General features: G+C 59.1%; 8 protein-coding genes across 8 annotated transcripts; 4 read left to right on the top strand and 4 right to left on the bottom strand.

The window, feature by feature from the left end:
* Positions 1 to 31: 31 nt before the first annotated feature.
* On the bottom strand, positions 32 to 700 carry CcaverHIS019_0604010 (uncharacterized protein; the record flags this gene model as incomplete). The annotated part of the gene is made up of 1 exon (XM_060602854.1): positions 32 to 700. One exon carries the CDS (start codon positions 698 to 700, stop codon positions 32 to 34), a length of 669 nt encoding a protein of 222 aa, XP_060459207.1.
* Positions 701 to 2547: 1847 nt separating this feature from the next.
* CcaverHIS019_0604000 (uncharacterized protein) lies at positions 2548 to 3318 on the top strand (the record flags this gene model as incomplete). The annotated part of the gene is made up of 1 exon (XM_060602853.1): positions 2548 to 3318. The coding sequence occupies one exon, from the start codon at positions 2548 to 2550 to the stop codon at positions 3316 to 3318; it is 771 nt and encodes a 256-aa protein (XP_060459206.1).
* Positions 3319 to 3542: 224 nt separating this feature from the next.
* On the bottom strand, positions 3543 to 5136 carry CcaverHIS019_0603990 (uncharacterized protein; the record flags this gene model as incomplete). The annotated part of the gene is made up of 2 exons (XM_060602852.1): positions 3543 to 3809; positions 4093 to 5136. The coding sequence occupies 2 exons, from the start codon at positions 5134 to 5136 to the stop codon at positions 3543 to 3545; spliced, it is 1311 nt and encodes a 436-aa protein (XP_060459205.1).
* Positions 5137 to 6369: 1233 nt separating this feature from the next.
* Positions 6370 to 8483, top strand: CcaverHIS019_0603980 (uncharacterized protein; the record flags this gene model as incomplete). Its single annotated transcript, XM_060602851.1, has 3 exons — positions 6370 to 6804; positions 6882 to 7034; positions 7416 to 8483. 3 exons carry the CDS (start codon positions 6370 to 6372, stop codon positions 8481 to 8483), a joined length of 1656 nt encoding a protein of 551 aa, XP_060459204.1.
* Positions 8484 to 8708: 225 nt separating this feature from the next.
* Positions 8709 to 12997, bottom strand: YTA7 (uncharacterized protein; the record flags this gene model as incomplete). Its single annotated transcript, XM_060602850.1, has 7 exons — positions 8709 to 9848; positions 9889 to 10422; positions 10459 to 10613; positions 10653 to 10859; positions 10895 to 11027; positions 11065 to 11684; positions 11722 to 12997. The coding sequence occupies 7 exons, from the start codon at positions 12995 to 12997 to the stop codon at positions 8709 to 8711; spliced, it is 4065 nt and encodes a 1354-aa protein (XP_060459203.1).
* Positions 12998 to 14504: 1507 nt separating this feature from the next.
* Positions 14505 to 17007, top strand: CcaverHIS019_0603960 (uncharacterized protein; the record flags this gene model as incomplete). The annotated part of the gene is made up of 3 exons (XM_060602849.1): positions 14505 to 15774; positions 15810 to 15884; positions 15941 to 17007. The coding sequence occupies 3 exons, from the start codon at positions 14505 to 14507 to the stop codon at positions 17005 to 17007; spliced, it is 2412 nt and encodes an 803-aa protein (XP_060459202.1).
* Positions 17008 to 21141: 4134 nt separating this feature from the next.
* CcaverHIS019_0603950 (uncharacterized protein) lies at positions 21142 to 21909 on the top strand (the record flags this gene model as incomplete). The annotated part of the gene is made up of 3 exons (XM_060602848.1): positions 21142 to 21201; positions 21296 to 21497; positions 21551 to 21909. The coding sequence occupies 3 exons, from the start codon at positions 21142 to 21144 to the stop codon at positions 21907 to 21909; spliced, it is 621 nt and encodes a 206-aa protein (XP_060459201.1).
* Positions 21910 to 22049: 140 nt separating this feature from the next.
* On the bottom strand, positions 22050 to 23138 carry CcaverHIS019_0603940 (uncharacterized protein; the record flags this gene model as incomplete). The annotated part of the gene is made up of 4 exons (XM_060602847.1): positions 22050 to 22191; positions 22234 to 22520; positions 22568 to 22894; positions 22941 to 23138. The coding sequence occupies 4 exons, from the start codon at positions 23136 to 23138 to the stop codon at positions 22050 to 22052; spliced, it is 954 nt and encodes a 317-aa protein (XP_060459200.1).
* Positions 23139 to 23489: the final 351 nt, after the last annotated feature.

Raw genomic sequence — 23489 nt, 5'->3', positions numbered from 1 at the left:
GTGTGGGACACTCGGTACATTGCTATAACTTCTACTCCTTCTGTGGCTTCTTTGAACCGCCGAGGAAGTCTGCTGCGCTAAATCCTTCCGGCGCGGCAATCTCGACAATCGGGTCCTCGCGCGCATCGTATTCGAGCCTCAGCGCACGAGTCATAACGGCGTGCATGCCATAAAGGCAAATGATATAGGTAAACTCCATGATTTCGACATGGTCCAAGAAAGTCTTGAGCTTGTCAAACACCTCGAGCGGCACCCGCCCATCTCCCATCGTAAGTGCGTCGGTATACGCGAGGACAGTGCGTTCTTTCTCGTCATAACAATCGGCGACTGCCCAATATGGGATGGATTTGATCTTGGCCTCGCTCACATTGAGGCCGCGGAGGGACTTGCAGTGCTGACTAAACACGAATTGAGAGCCCTTGACCCATCCGGCCCGTGTTTGGCCAAGCTCGCGGAGGACGGGGTCGAGCTTACGCCCCGGGTTGCGGTAGAGCTTGAAGCCGTCAGTGCAGTGGTTGAAAATGTCGGGTGTGAGGGCAAAGGTTGTCCACCAGTCGCCCGGCGTACCCGTCGCCGTCCCGCGTTCGACGGTTGGGTCGCGGTCTCCAAAGAGCTTGTTGTAGTATTCGAGGACGTTGGGGTCGGTCACTTGAGAGCGCGGGACTTCTCTCAGGATAGGTGGCTTGTTGGGGTTGGTCATTATGAAGTGTGGGTCAAGGTGGGTACAGTGAGGTGAGTAGGTACTGATTGGACTGAGGTTTGGGTTGGGTATATGTACTATCTGACGACCAGGTCCGCACTCACTCGCTGGTCCCAGGTCAGCAGATCATGTCATGAAGGAGTGAGGAGAGTGGGCAACGGGTATAGTGGTTGGCGGAATGTAGGTCAGCAGAGATTATGTTGTCGCGGAATGTAAAGTATCGGTCAACGCCGAACACCGGTGGGTTGATAAGCACTCCTCATGTCATGTCTTGCCATGTCGTCCAAGTCGTTGTCCATATCTTCATTCATCATGGGTCGAGATCGTGACGTTGGAGAACTCATCGCGCAGTCGATACAATATCAAGTCGGCGCCGTTTCCAGCAGGATGGAGCAAGGACAAGTACTGGACGTTTGATCGGGCGTACTGGCGTACAGACGGTCTGACAGTCTGACAGTCTGAGCTGACTGTCCACGTCTCGTCCACATCCATGGCTGACCCGTATGGCTTATGGCTTTGGTCTTGTCATCCGCGATCAGTTTCAAAGGTAAATAGGTAAATAACCAACAGCTGTTACGCACATGCCCCTCTTCATTTTGGATTGGGAGGAGAGCCGGGGTGCGAGGGGTGCGAGCGCAACGATGACGATGATGGGAGCACTGATCCCTCTGGTTCCATCCCTACAGCATTCACACCACTTTAACACGCATCCTCATATCCTTCATCCCATCTTTTATCATTCACGCTACCTCAACATTATGATAGACCTCTTACGCCCATTCAGACGAGATCGCAAACCAAACCCCCTCCGCGGTCAACCAAACCATCCTCCAAGCTCCGAGACACGCGCACGTACAGAACACGGCCCACCCTTGGCCGCCGGGGACACATCAACCCTCCCCCTCCCAGCGACGCCAAGGATTAGAGCAAGATCCGAACCCCACCTTGGACAAACTGTACGCGCCCCCGACCACCCGTCTGCAAAGATACCCCGATGCACCTGCGGCCATCCCCATCTTCCCCCCTCGCATCCCGCCAACGCACCCCACCCTCCGCCATCGCCAGGTCTGCGGCCTCGTCCAGAGAAGGAGAAGCAGGAGAGACCTAGACCCATCTCGATGCCCGGTACTGAACACCCACGGATTAGAGAGCGGCCCACGACGTTTCACGCCACTCTGGCGCCCCCGTCCCCTCTCTCCCCGCCTTCCTCTCCCTCTTCTACCACTACTTCCAACAAACGCCTCTCGTTCGACCCACGACTCGCTGCGTGGGACGTTGCTAATGCCCGCCGGACCTTACCTCCCCGGCACTCGAGCATCGTCCCCTCGTCGCCACTCACTTCGTCGCCGGCACTTCCGTCGTCGACCGTGGCCTCATCTCCAGCTCTTCCGCTGTCCCCCCAGCTCGAACAGACTCTTGTGTCGCCTTCACCGCGCCTCAGGTCGACTCTTACCTCCTCGTCACCTCACCTCGGACCAGCTTCTACCTCCCCATCACCAGCTTCCAGTGCCATTTCAAACACAGGAATCAAAATTCCAAGCCTTCCGCCAGGTGCCCAAGCCCCAGCCCTCGTCGGTTGGGTGGCCAAAGAGGCGCGGAACCGGCCCTTGGTCTCGTCGCGCCGAGGACAGCTCTCCCCCGATTCACGCATGTCAAAGCGCCAGAGTTGCTCCGCTCTTCCAGACTGGCGCCTCGGCAGCCGCAGCCCAGCTTTGAACATCTCGCCTCTCCCCTCGCCAAGCCCAGAGCCAGCGCAGCCATCAGCACTCCCTTCGCCAGGCCCCGAGCGAACACACCCCTCTCCCATACCCTCCCCAGCCCTAGAGCGAGTGCAACCTTCGCCCACCATGCCATGGAGAGCGCAGTCGACACAGCCCATCTCGTCATTCTCCCGTCCAGCTTCGGCCAGGCTGTCTGTGTCCGCGCTTCTAGGTCCTTCCAAACCCTCGACCAAGTCTCCGTCCCATTCAGACAAGGCTGGAATGTCGGACCCCGACGCGCGCCCCCGCACAAGATCCACACAGGACCTTGGCAGGCGCCGCGTAGAAGCAAAGTTGTCCGTCTCGACTATTGCGAGCTTACCGCCATCGGGTCCCATCTCCCTCTCGCTGGCCAAACCAGCTACCACGCCCCCCACGACGTCTACCCAACCCGCCAAGCCGTTGATCACATCCTTGAACCCAGAGGCTGGTCCTTCGCAACCTCTGTTGCCACCAGGAGCGGCCCCCCTCTCTCCAAAGGTATCCGCCGCACTGGCTGGGGTGCCTCTTGCCATGGGCCCGAAGACCAAGTCTTTCCCCGCGCCGCCCAAGTCAACGGCTGCGTCTTCGTCCGCTAAACCCGCGTCCACTCATTCCAATTATGGGTCCACGACCTCGTTGCAAAAGCCGGCGATGGTCCCAGCATCCCACTCCCTTACCATTCCCGCTCTCCCTCCTGGCGCGGGACCCGTGCGCGCATCACCTGTCGTCCGCCCGATCCCACTCCGCATCAACACGGCACATCGCGACGTCGATGTTGGCCGCGTGTTTGTGCCCTCTGGCCTTCCAGAAGAGCCGCCAGCTTACAACCCCAACTGGGCGGTCGACACGGATCCAGGCCGTCAGATGAAGAACTAGCAGAATTTGATTGTATTATCATAGAATGGTACTACTACAACTTGTCCGAGATTGTTGCACCGCAAGTCGTCTAAAGGTGTGATCAAGAAACGAGTGCATAATCAGCCCTAAACGCACTCGTATCGCCGGCGCGTTTAATTAGAATCCGTACGAAAAGCATACACATACAACCCTCACTTGCAACCTAGACTCTGGCTCGACCTACATCACCCTGCTCTGGCATCCTACGCTTCCTTGTCCTCGACGTCGACGTCGAAGCCGACCTCGGTGTGGTCATCGTCGTGGTCGTCAACCTCACCCTCGCGGTTGGCCTCAGCCTCGACGAGCACGCTGCTACTCTCGCTTGTCTTGGGTGAGGCCGGGACGACCTCAGCGTCCGCAGCCTCGATGCGCAAGAGGTCGAGCACACCGTCCTTGAAGTGCGTGAAAGCCTTGGACTTTGTCGGAATGACGCAGTCGAAGATAGGCGTGTCGTGTACGCCGTACTCGTCCTGGTGTGAGCGGTGCCTTGGGTTGTTATTCGGTCTGCGTGGTCTACGGCGTCTGCGTCCCCTCCATGCTCCCCTGTCGCTTTCCCTGTCGCTTTCACATCCTCTCCTCCCCAACCAGTCAGGCCAAACAGCTCCGGCGCCTCCATGGAACCCAAACAGCCCCCTCCCCCTCCATGGAACCCAAACAGCCCCCTCCCCCTCCATGGAACCCAACCCAACCCCTCCAAACCGCAACCGCACACCACTCGCTACACTCGTCGCTCGCCGCTCGTGCCAGACTCACCTTCCAGACCGTCACATGCACGCCGTCCTCGCGCATGGCCGCAACCAACGCCTCATCCTCGTCCATGAACACCTCGAGACCACCATAGCTCACGAACACGGGCGTGTTAATCAGGAAACGCCAGTGACCAGCCTCAGCGTTGACGGGCGAGAAGAATGCGCCCTGTTTCACTTCGTCCGCATAGTGCCGAGTCGCGCTGTCGATACACTTGCGCAACTTGGTTATGGTAATGTAATCAAGTGTGTGCTTGTTCCAGCATGGGAACGAGCAGGTAAAGTCAACCCAGGGCGAAGCAAACGCCAGACCGCCCGGCAGAGCCTCACCGAGGGCCTGGAGCTGGCGGACAAGCATGAGCGAGAGGTGAGCGCCGGCCGAGTCGCCAGATAAGATGATCTGGGAGGCCCGGAATCCCATCTCCTTAGTGACATACGCCCAGGCTGCGAGGGCGTCGAGGAGGGGGCCGGGGAAGGCCGTCGCGTCGTCGAGCGTCTTGCGATACTGTACACCATAGACGCGGCGTCCAGTCTCGGCTGCCAGGCGGTGAGGGAAAGCGGTCCAGAGCGGGTGGCCGCGTACATAGGCCCCGCCGTGGATGTACATGATAATCTTTTCGCCGTCGCGTGCTGGGCCACTGGCAATTCCCGCCGGCGTGATGATGTATCCCGGCATCTCGATGGCTTTTACGACATTGGGACCGGCAGCGTACCCGACACGCCAGGCTTCGGGGGCCGGAGCGACCTTGACCGTCTCGATCTTGACCTCGGGGAGGGTCCCGGCAGTCTTGGGGCCCTCCCAGAGCGCCTTGCGCTTCTCAGGCGGCGGGAGGATGGGCACAAGTAAATTGAGGAAACGCAGAAGGCGAAAAATCAAAAATATCTTGAGGCTGAATCCCTTGGGCCGGGTAAACAAGTACCTGATGGTGCTGATGGGAAGAGCAGCGATGGCAAGGATAATGGAGGGGATGGTGAAGGCAATGTTGAGGGCACCTGAACGGCCTGTTGGGCCAGTGTAAGGGCTGCGGCGGAGGGTGAGTGTGGTTGGCATTGGTGCTGGTGCTGGTGTTGGTGTTGGTATTGGTGTTGGAGAAGATGGACAAGGTGTTGGGAGAGGGAGTGGTAGCGATAACGAGTGGATGAGTGGCCATGGACGTTTTGATGTTTTGGTGGTTGGTGGCCATGGTCGTAGAGGTGATGAGGACCGGATACCGGGGGTCCAAGCAGCCGGTGGGGTAGCCGGTGGCGACGCCATGTGTGACTAGTAATCTACCTAGTCGTTGCTTGAGAGGTCTGTGCTGCCACGCCGCCGCCACCAGTCGTTAGTTGCTAGTTGCTAGTTGCTAGTTGCTAGTTGCTAGTAGTTTAGTAGTTTAGTTTGATGTCTGCACTAACATCTGAATAGTCTGACATCAATTCAACCAATGCCCAATGGTTAGGATGTTAAAGTAACCGGTAATGACTTGAGATGATGACATGAGCATGAGGCACGGATTTCCAACTGCAACTCATTCCAACCCAACTGTAAACTAACTTGGACCTAAACTCATACTCCGATGATATCGGGTAGTGGAGAGGTGTTGGGCGATGAGGTCGGAGCGGATTGATATGGCGTGGTGTCTGATTATTCAGGCCATTAAACAAGTTGACCGATGACCGAGTTGATTATAGTGGCGTGGGGCGTGGGGTCATGAGTCTGAGCGTTGGCGCCATGAACTAGAATCTAGCCTTTGTGGCCAGCGTTCGGCATCTCCTACTGACTTTAAACGTCCCATCTATTTATTCATACAGTAGTAGTGGATGTAAATAGTGACGCCTCGAGCCTCGAATCATCTTTACTCGTCCAACTCGACTGGACGCGTGCTGGATCTAGTTGTAACAAGTACCACGCCGACGTGAGCGGGGCTACTGTGAAGGACCGATGTGAGCGGAATGACGCGAATGACGCAAAGGGCCAGGCCGGTGGGCACACTTGGTCCCCATGGGGCTTGAAAGCTTGCAAGGGCGGCAACTCCGAGGATCCGAGGAAATCATCAGCACCACCCACCCCCTCCACCTTTTGCTTTTACCTAACCGCGCTTAGCATGTGATCTCTGCTACTACAAGCTACCTTCTCTACCTCTCTACCTGGTGCCTTCCTCTAGCAATCACCCAGTTCCTATTCGCCGGCCACGACCGACACCGGCTAGTCCAACCCGTGCCCACCTCTCCCTCTATACATTTCCACATCCCAGTTCTCACCATCTCTCCTTCTCTCCATCTCTCCTCCCACTCAGTTACAACAATGACCAAGAACAACGCACCCAACCCCAAGTCGTACCAGGCTGACCGCGACTCGGCCTCGCGTCAGACCGTCTACACCGCCAGCAATGGTGCCCCCGTCGCTCACCCCTACGCCGCCCAGCGCGCAGGTAACGGTGGCCTCCTCCTCCAGGACTTCCAGCTCATCGACCTCCTTGCCCACTTTGACCGCGAGCGTATCCCCGAGCGTGTCGTCCACGCAAAGGGCTCGGGTGCTCACGGTATCTGGGAGTCGCTCGAGGGCGCCGAGGACCTGTCGTGTGCCGATTTCATGAAGAAGGGTAGCACTTGCCCCATCACCATCCGTTTCTCAACTGTTGGTGGCGAGAGCGGTTCCAGCGACCAGGCTCGCGACCCCCGTGGCTTTGCAGTCAAGTTTAAGACTGCCGAGGGCAACTTTGACTTTGTTGGCAACAACGTGAGTAACAAGGGACCCACCCACCCTAGTTCTGCCAGAACCCAAACCAAACAGTTGAAACAATTGCTGATCTCAAGACTCCCGTGTTCTTCCTTCGCGACCCGGCCAAGTTCCCCCACTTCATCCACACTCAGAAGCGTCACCCTGCCACCCACCTCGGTGGCGGTGACGACTCGACCATGTTCTGGGACTACCTCTCAAACAACCCCGAGTCGATCCACCAAGTCATGGTGAGTTTTTCTGCACCTCGAGGCACCTGAGCCAGTCAGCGATTGTACATTGGTTACTGGCCAGGGATATCTACATAGATGAGCCGCAGCCTCGGCTTCCTTTGGGTTTGCGCCCCTGATACCTGGCTGTCGGTGGCCACTTGCATTCCAAAGCCGGAATTGCTTGCCGCTGGTAAACATCCTCTATCCTCTTGGCATCTGCCTTTGCTTTGCACCCAGCACCCTGCTCTGTATATGCTCAAAGCAAAGCAGAGCAGGGTCATGAGAATGGGTGTGTTGCGCTGCTTGCTGTTGGCTCCACCTCGGTCTCTCTCGGTTGCCACGGAAGTAGTATCCCGGCCCCGGATATCCCTGAACACGGCTGGACACTGCTAACGCCAGATCCTCATGTCCGACCGCGGCATCCCTGACGGCTTCCGTCACATGCACGGCTACTACGGCCACACTGTCAAGCTCGTCAACAAGGCCGGCGAGTGGGTCTACGCTCAGCTTCACCTCATCTCGAACCAGGGCATCAAGACGCTCACCAACGAGGAGGCTGGCAAGCTCGGGCCCGACCACGGCCAAAAGGACCTGTACGAGGCCATTGAGCGCGGCGACCACCCCAGCTGGACGCTCAAGGTCCAGACCATGACCCAGGACCAGGCAGTCGACGCGTGGGAGAACAAGGGCATCAACGTCCACGATCTGACCCACATCTGGCCTCACGCAGACTACCCCCTCCGCGACATTGGCAAGATTACCCTCACCACCAACGCGTCCAACTACTTTGCCGAGGTTGAGCAGGCTGCATTCAGCCCCTCGCACATGGTTCCGGGCATCGAGCCCAGTGCCGACCCCGTCCTCCAGTCGCGCCTCTTCTCGTACCCCGACACTCACCGCCACCGCCTCGGTACCAACTACCACCAGCTGCCCGTCAACCAGCCCGTGACTGGCTACCAGCCTGCCAGCTTCCAGCGTGACGGCCCCATGGCCTTTTACAACCAGGGTGGCCGTCCCGGTTACCTCTCGACCATTGACCCCGTCTCGTTCCTGCCGCCCAAGGTCAACGTCAACAAGGTGCACGGTAACTTTGTCGGTCAGGCCGTTCAGTTCCTCGCAGAGGTCCGGCCCGAGGACTTTAACGCGCCCCGCAACCTCTGGACCAAGGTGTTCAGCGAGGGCGAGCGCGAGCGTCTCATCAAGACCGTGTCGGGCCACATGAGCACTTGCAAGGACAAGGAGATTATCCGTCGCCAGATTGCCATCTTCCGCGCCGTCCACCCCGACATTGGTACCCGCCTCGAGAAGGCCACGGGCATCAAGGGCCACCAGTCGCTCATCGGCGTCCAGTTTAACGGCTCGACCAACGCTCTGGACACAGGCCGCTCCATCCCCGCAAACAACGTCCGCGGCATCAACGAGGGCGTCCCCAACAACGGCGCGGTCCAGCGTCCCGCCAAGCTCTAAGCCTAGGATTGTAGCGAGCCCGTGTACTTGGGATGTCTTGTGTCTAGTAGATGTTGCATATGCAAGGAGAAGATGGCAGATTGTGTCAATCATGGGCGCTTTGGGGCCAGATGACCAAGGAACTGCTCAACTGCGGCTGCACATCTGACTGACCATTGTCTTCTCAAGAACAGAAGGGCCGCATCAAAAACTACATAACCTCTACATCTACGCCTACATGCAAATTTACTCCATCTCCGCCGCGGCCCGCGCGTCCGCAGCCTCAGCAACGAACCGGCTCACGGCCTCACGCATGTTGCTCAGCAGCGCCGTGCGATCCCACTCCTGTCGCGCACGCCAGATACGGTCGAGCAAGGACGCGCGCAGTTGCTCGAGCTCCTCGACATTGAGCTGGCCCGTGCTGTGCTTGAGCGCGCCGCCAAGCTTCTCAAGCTCGTCGGTCGGCACTACGAGCCGCTGGTCAACGACCTCGGGCTCCGGTGTCGGCGAGCGCGGCTTCTCTGCAGGCTCCGCGGCCGATGTGCCGTTTGGATCAACGTCCATACCCTCGCCGTCCTCTCGTGCACGCTTGGCTGGCTGTTCCGTACCGTCGTCACCCTCGCGGTCGCGTTTCCCATTAGCCGCGGCGTCGGACACGGACGTGGCGGTCTCGGCGGGTGCGGTCTCGCTCGCCGGAGCACCAGTGACAGGAGCGTCGCCGCCGCTTGCCGGGCTGCCGCGGCGTGTTGCTGCCCGGCTCGCCGCCTTGGCGGCCGCACGATCGGCCTTGCGCGCTCGCATGCGCACGGCTAGGTTCTCGAACTCGGGTGTCCAACGCGGATCAAAGCCCTGTACGTGGATGCGCGCGTGTCCAGCCATCTCGATAACTTTGAGTTGGCGATCAGCGTCGCTCGTATGCCGCGCGTTCTCCTCGATGAGCGCAATGTCCGCGAGAACCTCGGCCGGCGTGTAGTACTTGTGCCGCGTGAGCTTGCGCTGTACGATGTCGAGGTCCATGTCATGTGGCTGCCATGAAGGCGCAGCAAAGGCAGTCGGCAGGCTAGTGTCCTGAGTGTCCTGCGTGGGCTGCATGGCAGGGTCGACGAGGGCGACAGGCTCAACTGCTCCCTCCACAGCTGTAAACTCTGCAGTCGCGGTGCCAGCATTCAAGCCCCGCCCAATAGCCGGCGCCTCAGTTATCGGAACTGTCGGGTCGAGCTGGGCCATGACCATGCCGCCTGGCGCGTCTGTTACTTGTGTCTCGACTACGCCTACTCCATCTGGAGCGCCATTGACAGTCTCACCAACGATGTCCTCCGCAGGCGGCGGCGGTTGGCTCGCGGCGGCTTGCTCTGTGAGGATACGGTGTAAGCCAAACGCCTCTTCCTGATTCGTTAGCGATGACAAGTTGATCGAGATTGCTCACTTTGACAATGTGCACTGGCCGTTTGTACTTGCGACACAGCTCCGAGATAAGCGACGAGAAGCTCACGTAAAGCATCTGGCGCGCTGCTTCTTCACGATTGACCTCACGCTGGATCTCGACTTCCGTCGGCTTCCGTGGAGGTAATGGCGCAGCAATGGGCAGTTCCTCGAGAACACGCTTCTTGCGGGCGACGCCGTCGGGGAAAGCGGTGGGCGGGCGCTGGACAGTGTCGATCAGCTCCTGGAAGAATTCACCTCGTTGCTCCAGGGTCGGCGCGCCGAGCTGGATACGGTTCTCGTCACTGAAGCCGAACCATGCCCGCACGTCGGGGGGAAGTGTGGAGACTGGCCCGTCGACGATTGCGAGAAGCAGCACCGGGTCGGATGGCGAGATGCCGTCGAGAAGAGCACGGGTCGTGGAGCGTGCTGTCTCCGACAGGGTCTCGGACCACTGCCCTAGTGACGGAATGAAGATGATGCTTGGTTGGTGGCGCTTGGCTTCGACGAACATCTGCACGATGGCGGCTTCTGGGGTCTGAGGTCAGTCACCGCCAATCGCACGATAACTTACCCTTGTGGAGTCGCCCATTAATGAGGCGAGGTCGAATGATTGAACATGGAAACCCTCGAGGTGATGCAGGATGGCCGGTCCAAGATATGTCTGGCCAGAGCCTGCAGCGCCGTAGACCAGCAATCGGGGCCGGTATGTCCTCAGCTGATCGAGAGCTATTTGCGTGAGTAGGAGAATTGTTATTGTGGACCTACACTGCAGCATCATCTCCTTCTCGAACGAGTCACCGTCGTCGTCCTCGAACTCGGCCTCCTCAAGGGCCGTTCGTTTCTTAACGCGGGGGAGGGCCAGGTCGACAGCCAACTTAAGCCGCTCCAGGTCGTTCGCGAGTAAGGGAACGAGCTGGTTCGGAAGCTGAATGGCCGCCGACGAAGTTGATCGTGCAGAGGAAGGCACAATTTCTGTCGTTAGTCGACGAAGGAGGCGTTTCACTTACTCTTCACGGCGAGCATGAAGTCCTTCGGCTGGACGTGCACAGACCCCGGCTGCACCTGCAGACGATCGGTGGATTTGTAGATCTGGGGATACTTGCGCTGGATCGCGTTCAACGCGGCCTCGGTGCAGAGGGCCTGTTGGTCAGCGAGGACTTGGCATCTGCTAGCTCACCCTCAAGTCCGCACCGCCATACCCCTTCGTAAGGGTGGCGAGCGTGTCGATCATGTTGTCGGGAAGCTGCGGTTCCCACTGACGGGTGTTGATCTTGATGATCTGGTGGCGCGCGTCGCGGTTCGGCAATGGGAAGTAGAACTCCCGGTCGAAGCGACCGGGCCGACGGAGCGCGGGGTCGACGGCGTCCGGCCTGTTGGTTGCGCCGATTACGATGACCTGCCCGCGGCCATCCATACCGTCCATTAATGCGAGAAGTGTAGACACGAGACTCGCGTGGATTTGGTCCTGCTTGCTGCTACGGACGGGGGCGAGGCCATCAATCTCGTCAAAGAAAATGATGCTGGGCTGTGACGCGCGCGCTTCCTCGAAGAGCATGCGCAGCTGGCGTTCCGCCTCGCCGACCCACTTCGAGAGCACGTCCGCACCCTTGCGCATGAAGAACGCGATCTTCTGGTTGCCGTTACTGCAGGATGCCGCGAGAGCGCGCGCGAGGAGCGTCTTACCCGTACCGGGTGGGCCGTGGAATAGGACGCCGCGAGGAGGGATGATGCCGAACTGCTGGAACAGCTCCGGATAGAGAAGAGGGAGAGCAACCATTTCCTTGAGCTGGTTGATATCTGCGGTCAGTTCGGGTCCAAGACAGGGTAAACTCACGTCCGTCCAGCCCGCCAACGCGATCAAAAGTGACGTTGACGTCAACGCCAAGAGGGTCTGCGTCGGCCATGTTCGACTTCGGGTTGACACGTCCGAAGTTCGGCACGTCCGTCGGCCCAGGAATGCCAGGGCCCCTGGCACCACCTGGCCCGCCAGGACCGCCTCCGCCCAAGGCCGCAGCTGCACCCGCCGCGCTGGCCTTGGGTAAGAGATCGTTGTCCGAGTCGGAGGAGTCGGGGTCGCCCATGGCCTGGGCAAAGTCTTTGCCCTTCATTGACCAGGGTAAGGGCTTGAGACCAGCACCAAGGCCGAAGCGGGGCGCTCCGCCAAAGCCGCCGGCTGGTCCAGGTCGTCGCCCGCCACGAGGTCCCGAGGCCGACGCGATCGCCTTGTTAATCATGTCCGCGGCCGCAATCTCAGCAGAGATGTCCATCGGGGGTAATTGGTAGTTGGGACGCGAGTCGCGCTTGCGCAGGTTGCGGCCTTTCGAGCCATACTCGTCGTCCGACTCGGGTTCGGCACGCCGCCCACGCGTGCTCCGCCGCGGCGCAACGGTCGAGCGCGTCTGGCGCGTCTTCCGCCTTGGCGGGGTCACACTTACAAACGAGTCCTTGTCGTCGTTTTCTGGTTCGTCAACAAAGTCGACACCATCTGCCTCAGTCTCGGACGAGGATGCCTGCTCTGACTCGCTGGGGTTAAATGACTCGGCATCTTCCTCGGAGCTTCTACGCTTGTTGCGTGCCGAGCGGTGACTCAATGGTTCCTCCATGACAAGCCGCGGAGCCGGAGGCTGGGGCGGTGCGACATCCGCATCACCGTTCATGTGCCGCGGATCTTCGTCATCATCCGGGTCCACGACGACTCGTCGCCGGGTATTCCTCCTCCCTGTTGCTGAAGGTGGCGGAGCAGGGACAGGGCTCGAATCGACGACCATGGAGGCCTCGAAGTCGTCCTCTCCGTGAAAACGTGATGGTACCTTGTGGGCTCGCGACGAGCGGCGCGTCCCGACTGGCGGGGCTGACCCGTCTGCTTCTCCTTCGACGTCTCCTTGCCCGTAGTTGGCATCGTCATCGTCGCCGTGCCCTCGCGTTCGGCGAGTCGGCCTCTTCGGATGTGCAGGTGGCGGGGTGTCAGGCTCCTCTTCGAACTCTTCGTCGTCCTCCTCGGCATAGCTGACAGTCCGCGCGCCGCGGCGGCTGTTGCGCGTCGACCGGCCGTGAGGATCTTCTTCGACCTTGACGGACGTCGACGTACGTCTCCTTGTTGGCATCGACATCTCGTCACCCTGGTTGATGGCGCGTGTGGAAGGGTTGAGCTTGATCCGAGGAAGCACTCTGGCTGCGTTCTCGCCCAGAGGTGGGGCTACTTGTTGGAACCGAGGGGGAGGGGTGACGACGGCCGCTGGTAGGGGCTGTGGTGATATCTGGAACGGTGCGTACAACGACTGCTCGGCGTGCGGCTCCTGCGACAGCTGTTGCTGAACTTGGAACTGAGGTTGAGGATGTTGCCAGGCAGGAGACGCGAGCGGTGCGGGCGAAGAGACGAGGCCAGGCGAGGGGACAGGCGGGGAAGGGGCAACAAATGGCGTGTGAGGACTTAGGTATCCTTGGTGGAGAAATGTGCCGTACGAGTCGGGCGTCGGCGGCGCGTAGATCTGCGGTTGCTGATAGTACGGTTGTGCCTGAGGAGAAGGGAAGAGGAAAGGCGCGGATGCCGACTGGGCCTGAGGATCGTACGTAGTTACGGGCGCAGGATAGAGAGGGGAAGGGTGGTGTTGAGGGGCTGGGTGGGGTTGAGGTTGAGAGATGGGAGGTGGGTAAGGGTATTGTGGTTCGTGCGAATAGTTTATTGACGTGTTCTGGGTGGGTGACTGTTGAGAGTAATGTTGTTGTTGTGGATGGAGGGGATGAGAGTTGTTAGGGGGGTATCCCTGTGGGTTTGGGGGAGGAGGCATCAGAGTGCCATCCCGGACAGGACGATGAGGAAGGTAGGGTAGATGGCGATGATGAGTCTTTGAATGACTTTGGGTAGGGGCGCAGTTGGGATGTAGTTGAATGGATGAGGTTACAGAAAGAGTGGGATGAGGATTGAGGTTGCTTGTGGTGACGATCAAGTCTACCAAAGTGTACTGTAACTGTAACACTTGTACTGTACACTGGATATGGGGGGATTAATTAAGAGTCACCACGCGTCTCATTCCTCCCTCCCTCTCCCCGCTCACTACCCAAGCTCATAGATCTTGATACAGTCAGTCGTATTGATAACAGACTCTTTGTGAACATGCGAATCAAGTGCACAACAAAGAGGAATTCAGGACGAATGCATAGCTTGTCGATTGGCATTGGCTTTGGAGCTTTGGGGCCTTGGGGAAGCATCAAGTAATGGAGTGGCCCCAGCTGCTAACTGTTAGCTGTTAGAGCGGAGGTATCTTGAAGCAGTAGTTGCCACTAGCATGGACAAGTGAGCAGATTGATAGTCATTGCAACGGTGCAAGTCAATCGTAGCTCCTTCCTCCTTCCCATCTAGTGTTATATATTCATTCTTTCAGTCACTTCTTCATCCTCTCCATCTTATACCTAAGAGACACTCTTCCTCCTTCCCCTCTCTCCTCTCTCTCTTCTCACCTTAAATCACCACCCTCATCCCCGGCGACACACCCTTCTCATCTCCCAAAACCCACCATTTGGTATCGCCACCTCAACCGCCGATCTCATTTGAATTCCGCATTACTTCTTCCTTCCCTTGCGACTTCTTCCTTGCCACTGCTTCCCTCACAACCACCCATGAGCTGGACAGACGAAGACGTCGACCTCCCTGCAAGCATCTCGGAGCTGACACACGCGCTCCAAGCTGCGCGCGCAGGCGGACAGCCTTCGGTGCACACTATCGCCGGCACCGAGGGACACGGTGCCCTCACCCTCTCCGGGCTGCTCGGTACACCAGCCGAACGGCGCCTCGGCATGTCCTTCCCCAACGACGGGATAGAACGGGACGTGTGGAACGAGGCGGTCGAGTCCGCGCGACGGGCTGGCTACGACCCTGTGCGGCGAGCGGAGAACCGCGCAGCTGTGCAGGAGTATCGCGCGGCGGCACGTGCTTTCCGCGAACGCCTGCCTGAACGCAATCGCGGGCCAATGAGCCTCGGACCGCACCCGACATCGGGGTCATCGGGGTGGGCTGAGGAGCGTAACGAGCGCATGTCGAGCACGATCCTCCGCCGGCCCAGGCGACACATTTACGGCTTCGACCCGACCGACATCGAACCTCCCGGTGGCGCCGACGACCATATCTGGGACCGGTTGGGTGTGGGGCCGATCGACAGCAGTGACGAGGACGACGACGGGTGGGGCGCGTTCCGAGGTACTGCCCCTGTCGGCGAGTCCGCCCCAGGGCAGCAGATGCTTCTCGACCTTTTTGAGGTTGACGGCTGGGGCGCCGCGCCAGACGCTGGTGCAACGCTGGCCCGAGGGCGATTCAATCGCCGCCGCGCGAGCCGCGGCGATGACGGACGGCGGCTGCGCACACGAGCGCGCGACGACGACGACGACGACGAGATGGACAGCGAGGGCGAGGTCAAGCGCCGACGGCACGCTGAGCCCGATCATCCTCCTAACACCGAGCGACCCGCATACATCTCCCTCACGACACTCTCAGCTGACACCCCGCTGCCGGTCATGTTCGAGATGCCACCCCGCTCCCGCGATCCGATGCTCACGTCGTTCCTCGACGTCACCGTCGAGGATCGGGAGGGGGCGTGGCGACCTGTCATCACATTCCGTCCAGAACAGGGGGACACACTGTTGAAATCAGATACGGACGCGTGCAGCCTTCACACGTCGGCACCGATTCCGCACGGCGTCGGCGTGTTCTACTACGAGGTCGAGATCCTCAATATCGGAGCGGAGGGGCACATATCCATTGGCTGGTCTGTGCCAGAATGCGACCACAGGAGGCTCGTGGGCTGGAACGTGGGCAGTTGGGGTTGGCACGCAGACGACGGCAAGACGTTTGAGGGCAGAGGCGACGGGCGCGACTTCTCGCAGCCTTGGAAAAGTGAGCAACTTGTCTGTCGTTGGGGCTGACAGCAGCGGGTGATGTGGTGGGCTGCGGTATTGACATGACGATCGGGCGCGCCTTCTTCACACGAAACGGCACTTTGCTCGGTGAGGCCTCACTTCCTAAGCTCTAAATTCGCCATGTCCCGAAAATCTAACCCCAGGTCACGCCTTCAGCAAGATGCCGCACGGTCTATACCCAGCCGTGGGCATGAGGAACGAGCAGGAGTCGGTGGCGGTCAACTTGACAGGACCATTCCGGTACGACATCGTCGAGCACGTCCTTGGTGTGCGGAACGGCCTCCGGGCGGCGTTGGCACCACAACACGAGGCTTTCAGCGATGTGCCACCAGCAGTGCCTGTACCAAAACTCGTTGGCCTGCCCAGCAGCTCGTCATCGACGTCCTCCCTTGCGGCATCCTCTCGACCATCGCCAAAACGTTCGCCCCGCCTCTCGGAACCCGAAGCTGTCCTCCTATCCAAGCTCAAAGCGAAGCTGAAGCTCCGCACCCGCGAGGATACGCCGTTCGCCTTCCCACCAGGCAGCCCCTTCTATCGTGGGCCGGACCGCGCCGCTGCCGCCCTTGTGCTCGATTACCTCGCGTTCAACGGGCATTCTCGGACCCACTCCCTCGTGACGCGCGACATGCGCGCGCGCGGCTGGCTCCCACCACGGGATGGACCCGAACCCGTCCCTCCATCGGAGGTCCCCGGGCCGAGTGCCACCAAGGACGCATACGCGACAGTGAACGACGCGATCCGCGCCGCGGTCGATGCGCTTGTTGCTGGCGAGGTCCGCTGGCCCCTCATTCGCAGTCTCGGGGGAGCTGGCGACCTCTCTCGCCGCCTCGAAGTATACGCATTCGCGGCTGAGGCGCAGGCCATTGCGGGCCGCTTTTCCGTTGACGACGAGAGCGACGACGAGGGGATTACGGCTGTCGCGATTGGGCAGGAACTGGATCGCCGCTCGCGCGCGGAGCGCTGGCCAGCCGCCGATGGCGAACTCCTCGGCCGCGCGAACCTTCAGATCGTGTTGCCCGACGACAGTCTCGATGACGACCGCCGCGCCGACGCGGTACGCCTCGATCGCTTACTACGCGACGTGGCTGGTGTGCAGCGCCAGTCCTGTCTCCATCTTGCAGCTGCGCAGACGAGCCTCGTTCATCAGGTGCTCACAGAGCGGGGCGACGAGGCGACGGCGTTTATGGGCCTCGGAGCTGTGCTGAAGTGATAGATAGATGGATGGATGCATACATGTACAATGGTTCAACAGATGATGTTCTTGGGATTGATTGTGATGAGGCATTAACGAGGCATTGAGGATGGCGATGCGAGAGGGAAGGGGATGCGAGGTTGTTGGTTGTCGACATAGTTTGAGGCTGAGTCGCCTAGTAGCGCTTGCGACCCTTGTTGCGTGGGTACTGCGACGGCGGCGGAGCCTGTTGGGGCGCCCTCAGATGGTCGAGCTCGATGGCACCCAACGCAAAGTCCGACAAAGTCTCCTCGTAAGCAGGCTCGGCACCGGGGGCGGTCGTCGCCTAATGTCAACTCTAAGGGCTCACAACGCACCTGGCTGCGCTTCGCGGACTCTAAGCGGACTTTCTTCACCTCGTCCTTCTTCGTCTGGGTCTCCTCATCGGAGAAAGCATTCACTTCCTCAGGGGACGCATCGATCCGCCGGCGCTTGCCGCCGTAGACGACCGTCTTAGGCTTGGCGTTCTTCGCCTTCTTAGCGGACAATAGCGTCGGAGTGTTCTTAGCCTGTGGTCGTCAGCGAAGTCCTCGCGTTGGGTAGTGCTCATGGCCGATGACGGGTGAGACAGAGTCTGTCCATCCCTGCCCAACGGAGGATAGCTTATGAAGGCCATATACTTACGCTCTCAGGTCGTCTGGGTTTGAGCTGTTGCTGTTGCTGATGGACTTTGTTCTCTAATCCGCAGTTACGCTTCTCCCAGTCGCCTGTCTGTTCAGCTAGAGCAACGCGAGAGAAAACATACTCTCGATGTGCTTAACCATGGCTTATGCTGTCAGCTTCCTCCCAAAAATAGACCTACCTTTCTCATCATCGGTCTGTCCGTCAACACAGCCCACTTCGAGTGCATCCGCCGCTTTTCCACTTACCAATTGGTTGCGGTCCAGGCGTGCCTTGAAGTCCTCAAAGCTGACATGCAGGGCGATTGACGAAGCCAGTTCCTCGATCCTGTCATCGCGCTCGACCAATTCGCCAGCGTGCGCTAGGGCCTGCGTGATCAACTGGTGACCATGTCATACTCACCTGCATCTCCATTTCATGAACCAGCCTTTGGAGATCAAGGTTGTCGTTCTTCGAGATCGCGAGCTTGACTTCCATCTCGTTGTACCTGGCGGCCATGTCGTTATACTTGATTGACATGTCTGAGGATTTGGCGCCGATGATCTTGAGCTTATCCAGCTCCTCCTGAGCCCGGTCCAGGTCAGCGGTAATTTGGGTAATGCGGTCCTGAGGTGAGCGGCAAGTCCTCGTCACAGGCCTACCTGACGCTCGGCCATCAACGCCTCAGCGATCGCCTTAGCCGCGCTAATCGCTGTCTCTTTGAGCTTCACGCGCTTGAAGGTCAGCAGAAGAGCTGGAGACAGAGACATACTGAGAGCTCCTCCTGTCCAGCATCCCCGGCTTTCTTGCACTCGTTCAGAGACATCTCCATGGCTGCCATCGCGGCTTTGGAGGCAGCCAGTGCTTCCCGGAAGCGAATCTCCTTCCCCTTGAGCTGGTCGCGAACAGAGGTCGCATCGCTTTTGCATTCCTCCAGTTCCCCCTGGAGGCTTGATTGTCAGCTTGTTGTTGCGCACTTCTCCACTTACCGGACGACCTCTCTCACAGCCTTGTCTTGGTCGAACTTCCTCGCGTCCATCTCCTTCTCCTTTGCCTTGACAGCTTCGTCGCGCTCGCGCTCAGCCGCTCGACGCTCCTGACGGAGCTTCTGGTTCCTACGTGTCAGTCGGCGTTGGTCAAAGGAACTTACTTCTTTTCCAGGCTGTCGATCTTGGTTTTCATTGTGGAGATAACGTTCGGCGAGAGAAGCCCACTAAGGTGGAGGCTTGAATCAGTACAAGAGGTCATACTCGAGGTCTCACCTCTTCAATGCCGACGAGAACGCCTCTCCGTTGCCCCCGACGAACTTGAGCAGACCCTCTTTGTCCTTCGCCAACTGAGCACTGGTATCAACCACTGACTGACAATGAGGTAGCTCACCTGATGGCCTTCTCGACTTTCAATCCGCTCTCAGCTGTCTCACACTCTATTCGTTAGCTGGCCGAACCGATTCGTCCTCTACTGATTTTAAGCTCCTGGAGGACAGCGCCGTCCTTCATTTTGCTTGAGCTGACCACCTCTTGCAGCGACTCCATCCGCTGACGGTTGAGCTTCAAGCGCATCTCTGTCTTCTCCAAGTCTGGCGGTCAGCGGCGTCGTAACACAGGCTTTCCCACCCTGGCGGCACGTTTCAACGTCACTCTTGAAGGTGCTGAACTCATTGCGAGCATTGAGGATGGAGGTGTCGATCGCTTCCTTGGTCGAACTGTGCATGTTCTTCAGGTTCTTTGAATTAGTCTGTAACTGGCCAAGCCTATAGCGTTAGCATGTTGAGGAGCTGCGACACCAACATGATGTTCAGGCTCTGCAGCTTTTTGTCCCTTGACTTGAGGGCTCTGTCCTGAACACGCTCCTTCTCTTGGTTGCGCTTCAACTAAGACTCGAGGTCCTTGACCTTGTTGTCCAGCTTGCGCTTCTCCTCTTCGAGTTCCTGAATGGTGTTAGAAAGTCCAGCGGCTCGGGCCTCAAAGGCTCGAAGTCCCTCTTCAGCCTTCTGCAGGCGTTGCCGCTCCTGCGGGTTGTCAGAGAGAAGGAGGATGGGTAACTGGAGAGACTCACGATCAGGTCCAGGCCTCCGAAGCTCTCGTTGGTGCGAGGGCGATGGAAGCCAGAGGGTCGGACGGTTTCATGAGAGCCTTGGAGACCGCGGACGGGAGCACTGGGCCTGGTAGGAGGAGGATCGCGAGGTAATGCCGGACGCTGGGTTACAGGCGCAGGGAAGCCACGCGGGTAGTGTTGTCCACCCCAGCCATCCTCCTGCTTGTGTCTTGTGTCAGTCAGGAGCGATTCGATCGCATAGCTTACAAGCCCTCGAATGTGTCGTCCGCGGAGAACGGGACGTTGTATTCCTCCTCTTGACGTTCGAAGCCGGCGTTTAGGTCAAGGAAGGGTTGGTCACCTGGTGTGCCCATGTAGAGGGATCCCTGGGAAGGAGGCTGCTTCTGAACCGGCTGCGACATCGGATGGGTCGAACCACGGGCCCCGAAGCCTCCGCTGCGGTGCCGAGTGGATGCGGGATATTGAGTGGCAGGTACAGCGCGCGAGGGATGTTGTGTTACGCTCGGGTTGCACGAAGGAAGGTGGGGGTTACCGGACGCGCGACCCAGGGGCGTACTCCGTGAGAGAGGCTGCGACAGCTCGTGTAATTGGTACGTCACCCTCTGTAAGTGCGAGTCGGGCGTGCTTCCCTCCTGCGCGAAAGGGAAGTCGAAGGAAGGTGATCTGGCACTCGGCTTAGGGCCGCACTTCTGGTGGCGATTCATGGCGCCTCCTGGTCGGAGATAGATTCTACGTGTTAGCACAGAACGCCTCTGAAGGGGCATTCACTGCACGCGCGATCTGACTGATGGGAGTTAGGAAGTGAGGTTCTGTGGAGTGAGTGAGCAGACGGAAGGTCGGTGAATGCGCGGACGATAACTAGCAGACGAAGGTTGGAAGTAACTGGGCCCGGTGCTGTCAATTGAGAAATGAGTGAGCTAGTCGCGGGGCACGAGAAGAGTGATGATGGGGAGGGAGGAAGTGGTGTAAGGTGATGGGAAGATAGGAAATGAGTGTCAGATGCGTGAGGCGCAGAGTAACGGAGTGAATGGAGAATGATGATCATATGATGAGATGATGATACTCGAGTTGGTGATGTAGGGGGGGAGAGGTCCTTTGAACCAGAAGTGAGCAACGGAAAGTATTTCGCGAAGCCGGGTGACTCACCCACCACGAAACTCTGTCTTCTATCCTTCCTCATCTTCCTGACGCCACGCACGTCACTCGCGTAAACTGCCGCTCTTGTCCACCGATGGTACGATCAACAATCGGACAGCGACCCAGCTCCATGCGATCGTGCCAACGTGCAGCGGTGAGCACCGTGCACAGACCGTTGTCGCCCTCGTCTTCACGCGGACATGTGCCCGTCGGCCATGGACGTCTTTGTCATTCACTCACAACTCTCCATCTCTCTCTTCTTTCGTCGTTGCCACCATACCCACTCACCGCACTCCGCCGAACTCGAGTGCTCCCGCAATGGGCCGAGGCCGGCTTCGCCGGCGGCTGGGCCGCATGAAGGATCGCGTCCTGTACAGGGTGAGTGATCAGCGGTGGAGGTGTTGTAAGTGATTGAGAAGGCGAGCTGGGCCAGTATCGGTAGCTTCGCGCGTAGAGTGCTCACCGCAACCAGTTTTCTAGTGCCCGGCAGGACACCATTGCCGAGCCATTCCTGGAGGCATGTGCCACCAGCGCATCGACAGGCTTTCGCGCGCTCCTTGTCGAAGATCTGCTCGAGCGCATCTCTGAGCTCGAGGCGACGTATCATCTGAATATCAAGTTGTGGGGTTATCCCCAGCTCCGCAAGACGCGGTACTGGGACCGGCGTAAGATATGTGAGTTCTGGGCACAGAGTTCCGGACAAAGAGAATGTGCCATCTGACGCCAGGGGTGGTGATCGATCAGATGAGCCAAGCAGAGGAGGCGTTGTCGTACCACATTCGAGAGGCGGAGGCTGCGTTCAGAGCGTTGTCGGGGCGGTCGCCACCGAAGCCGCGGTCACTATTGAACGACGCGTCTCTGCAGCTCCCAGGCGCACATCTCAAAACAAAAGAGAAGCTTGAGACGACGCCACCAGAAGCTTCAGGTTCAGGTCCGGGGTTCAACTCGCTACCAGCGGACCCCAACGCGATTCCCCGAGCGTCCGCGACCAAGTTCCTTACCAGCTACTACCTCTCACTCAGCGAGATACGCGAGAGCCTCAAACGATGGCGCGCTGAGCTCAAGGCAGTGGCCGACGAAGTGTGACGTAACAAGGCCCGACGAGCGCAGCGCACTGCGAGTTGTGTCCATGTATTCATTCGTAGTAACCGAGTCCACAAGTCGACGTTCGTACACAACATTGTCTGGGGAATAGCCTGTAATGCTGGGAATAGAGAGAGCGTCTCCTACCGCAACGGGCTCCACGACGTCGGCAGCATGATCGTCGTCTTCATCGTCTGGGTCAGACGCGACGTCTGCTGGACAGTGTCGGCCCACCCCCCGATCGTCCACGCCTTGCCACGAGCAGCCTGGCGGGTAGCCATGTCACTGTGTGTCAGCCACATGTCAACGAGAACGAGAGCGACTCACGGGTACTGCCAGATGTGGTGGACCTCGTGCAGCTGGCCGACCTGGCCGAAGAAACCGCCAACTGGCTGCACAAACCGCAGCCGGGCCTCGACACCACGTCTCCATGCCGACTCCCATTCGAGAAGCTTGCCGGGCTGCAGCTGGTACGTGCGCAACTCGAACACGCCGCCATCGGGGTAGCCGCTGTCGCGAGGTGGTGACATGGGGAGGAAAACGAACTCGGACATGAGCTGGTGCTGGCGAGTCTGGAGGTGAGGAAGCATGTTATTGAGGTGCTTCTGGAGCGTCTGGAGGTTAGTGCCGGGGTGTGATGCGGCGAATCGTGGCGACTCACCTGATTCTTGGCCACCAGGACGCGCGTCTCGTCGTATCCCTTGTACCCTTCGTGCTCTAGGATGTGGGTGAAGTTGCCCACCGCACCGACGATTGTCTCCCAGCTTCCGCAGAGCTTGACATTGCCCAAGTTGTAACTCTCCTTGGCCAAAGTGGTGAAGTAGGCCTCGGCGGCCTCGAGATACGCATCACGGTGTCCGGGGATAACGGCATGCGTGATCTTCTCGTGAACGTACTTGCCGCGGCCGACCGTCTTGGAGTGCTGCTTCTTCTCTAAGAGCTTGATGTCGCCCTCGGCACGCGCGTGCTCTGAGCCGTAAAAGAGGGACTCAAGTTAGCTGCGTAGTCGGCGAGAATGCAAATACCAGACTCACGCCGAGGAATCCCTGCGACGGGACCTTGTCCCCTTCGGCGGCGGCAGCAGTGGTGGAGGAGGAGGAGGAGGAGGTGGTGGTGGTGGGGGCGGGCTTGGGCTTATCGTTGAGGGATGGTGTGGTGGCGTGAAGGGAACGCGCGGCAACAAGGCCGCGCGTGATTGAGAGTGGGCGGCGAGCGAGAGCCCTGGAAGCCATATCGAGTGTTGGGATTGGAGGTGGGATTGGAGGTTGGGTTGTGACAAGCGTGAAAGACAAAGATCAAGGTGGGGATAAGGAAAAGAGAGAGGGGGGAACCTCTGTCGAGTGCTTAAGAGGATCTGGAGGGCTGGAAGGTTGGAGGGTTAGAGAGCTGAAGGGCTGGGAAAGGGATGAGGGACGTATGTTGGCTGATGGCTGTGATGAGTAGATGGGAGGTTGACGTTGAGTGGGTTGTGAGTGGTGAGTGCCTGTAACCTATGTACCTATCCCCTACACCCTACCCCGCGTCAATACACTCCTGTGACGACATTGGCTATCCGGACCCGGTCACAGCCGTCATTGAAAACC

The sequence above is a fragment of the Cutaneotrichosporon cavernicola genome, assembly GCF_030864355.1.
Source record: "Cutaneotrichosporon cavernicola HIS019 DNA, chromosome: 6".
NCBI lineage: Eukaryota > Fungi > Basidiomycota > Tremellomycetes > Trichosporonales > Trichosporonaceae > Cutaneotrichosporon > Cutaneotrichosporon cavernicola.
The sequence above is the reverse complement of the archived record's forward strand: the minus strand, read 5'-3'. Positions and strand labels throughout refer to the sequence as shown.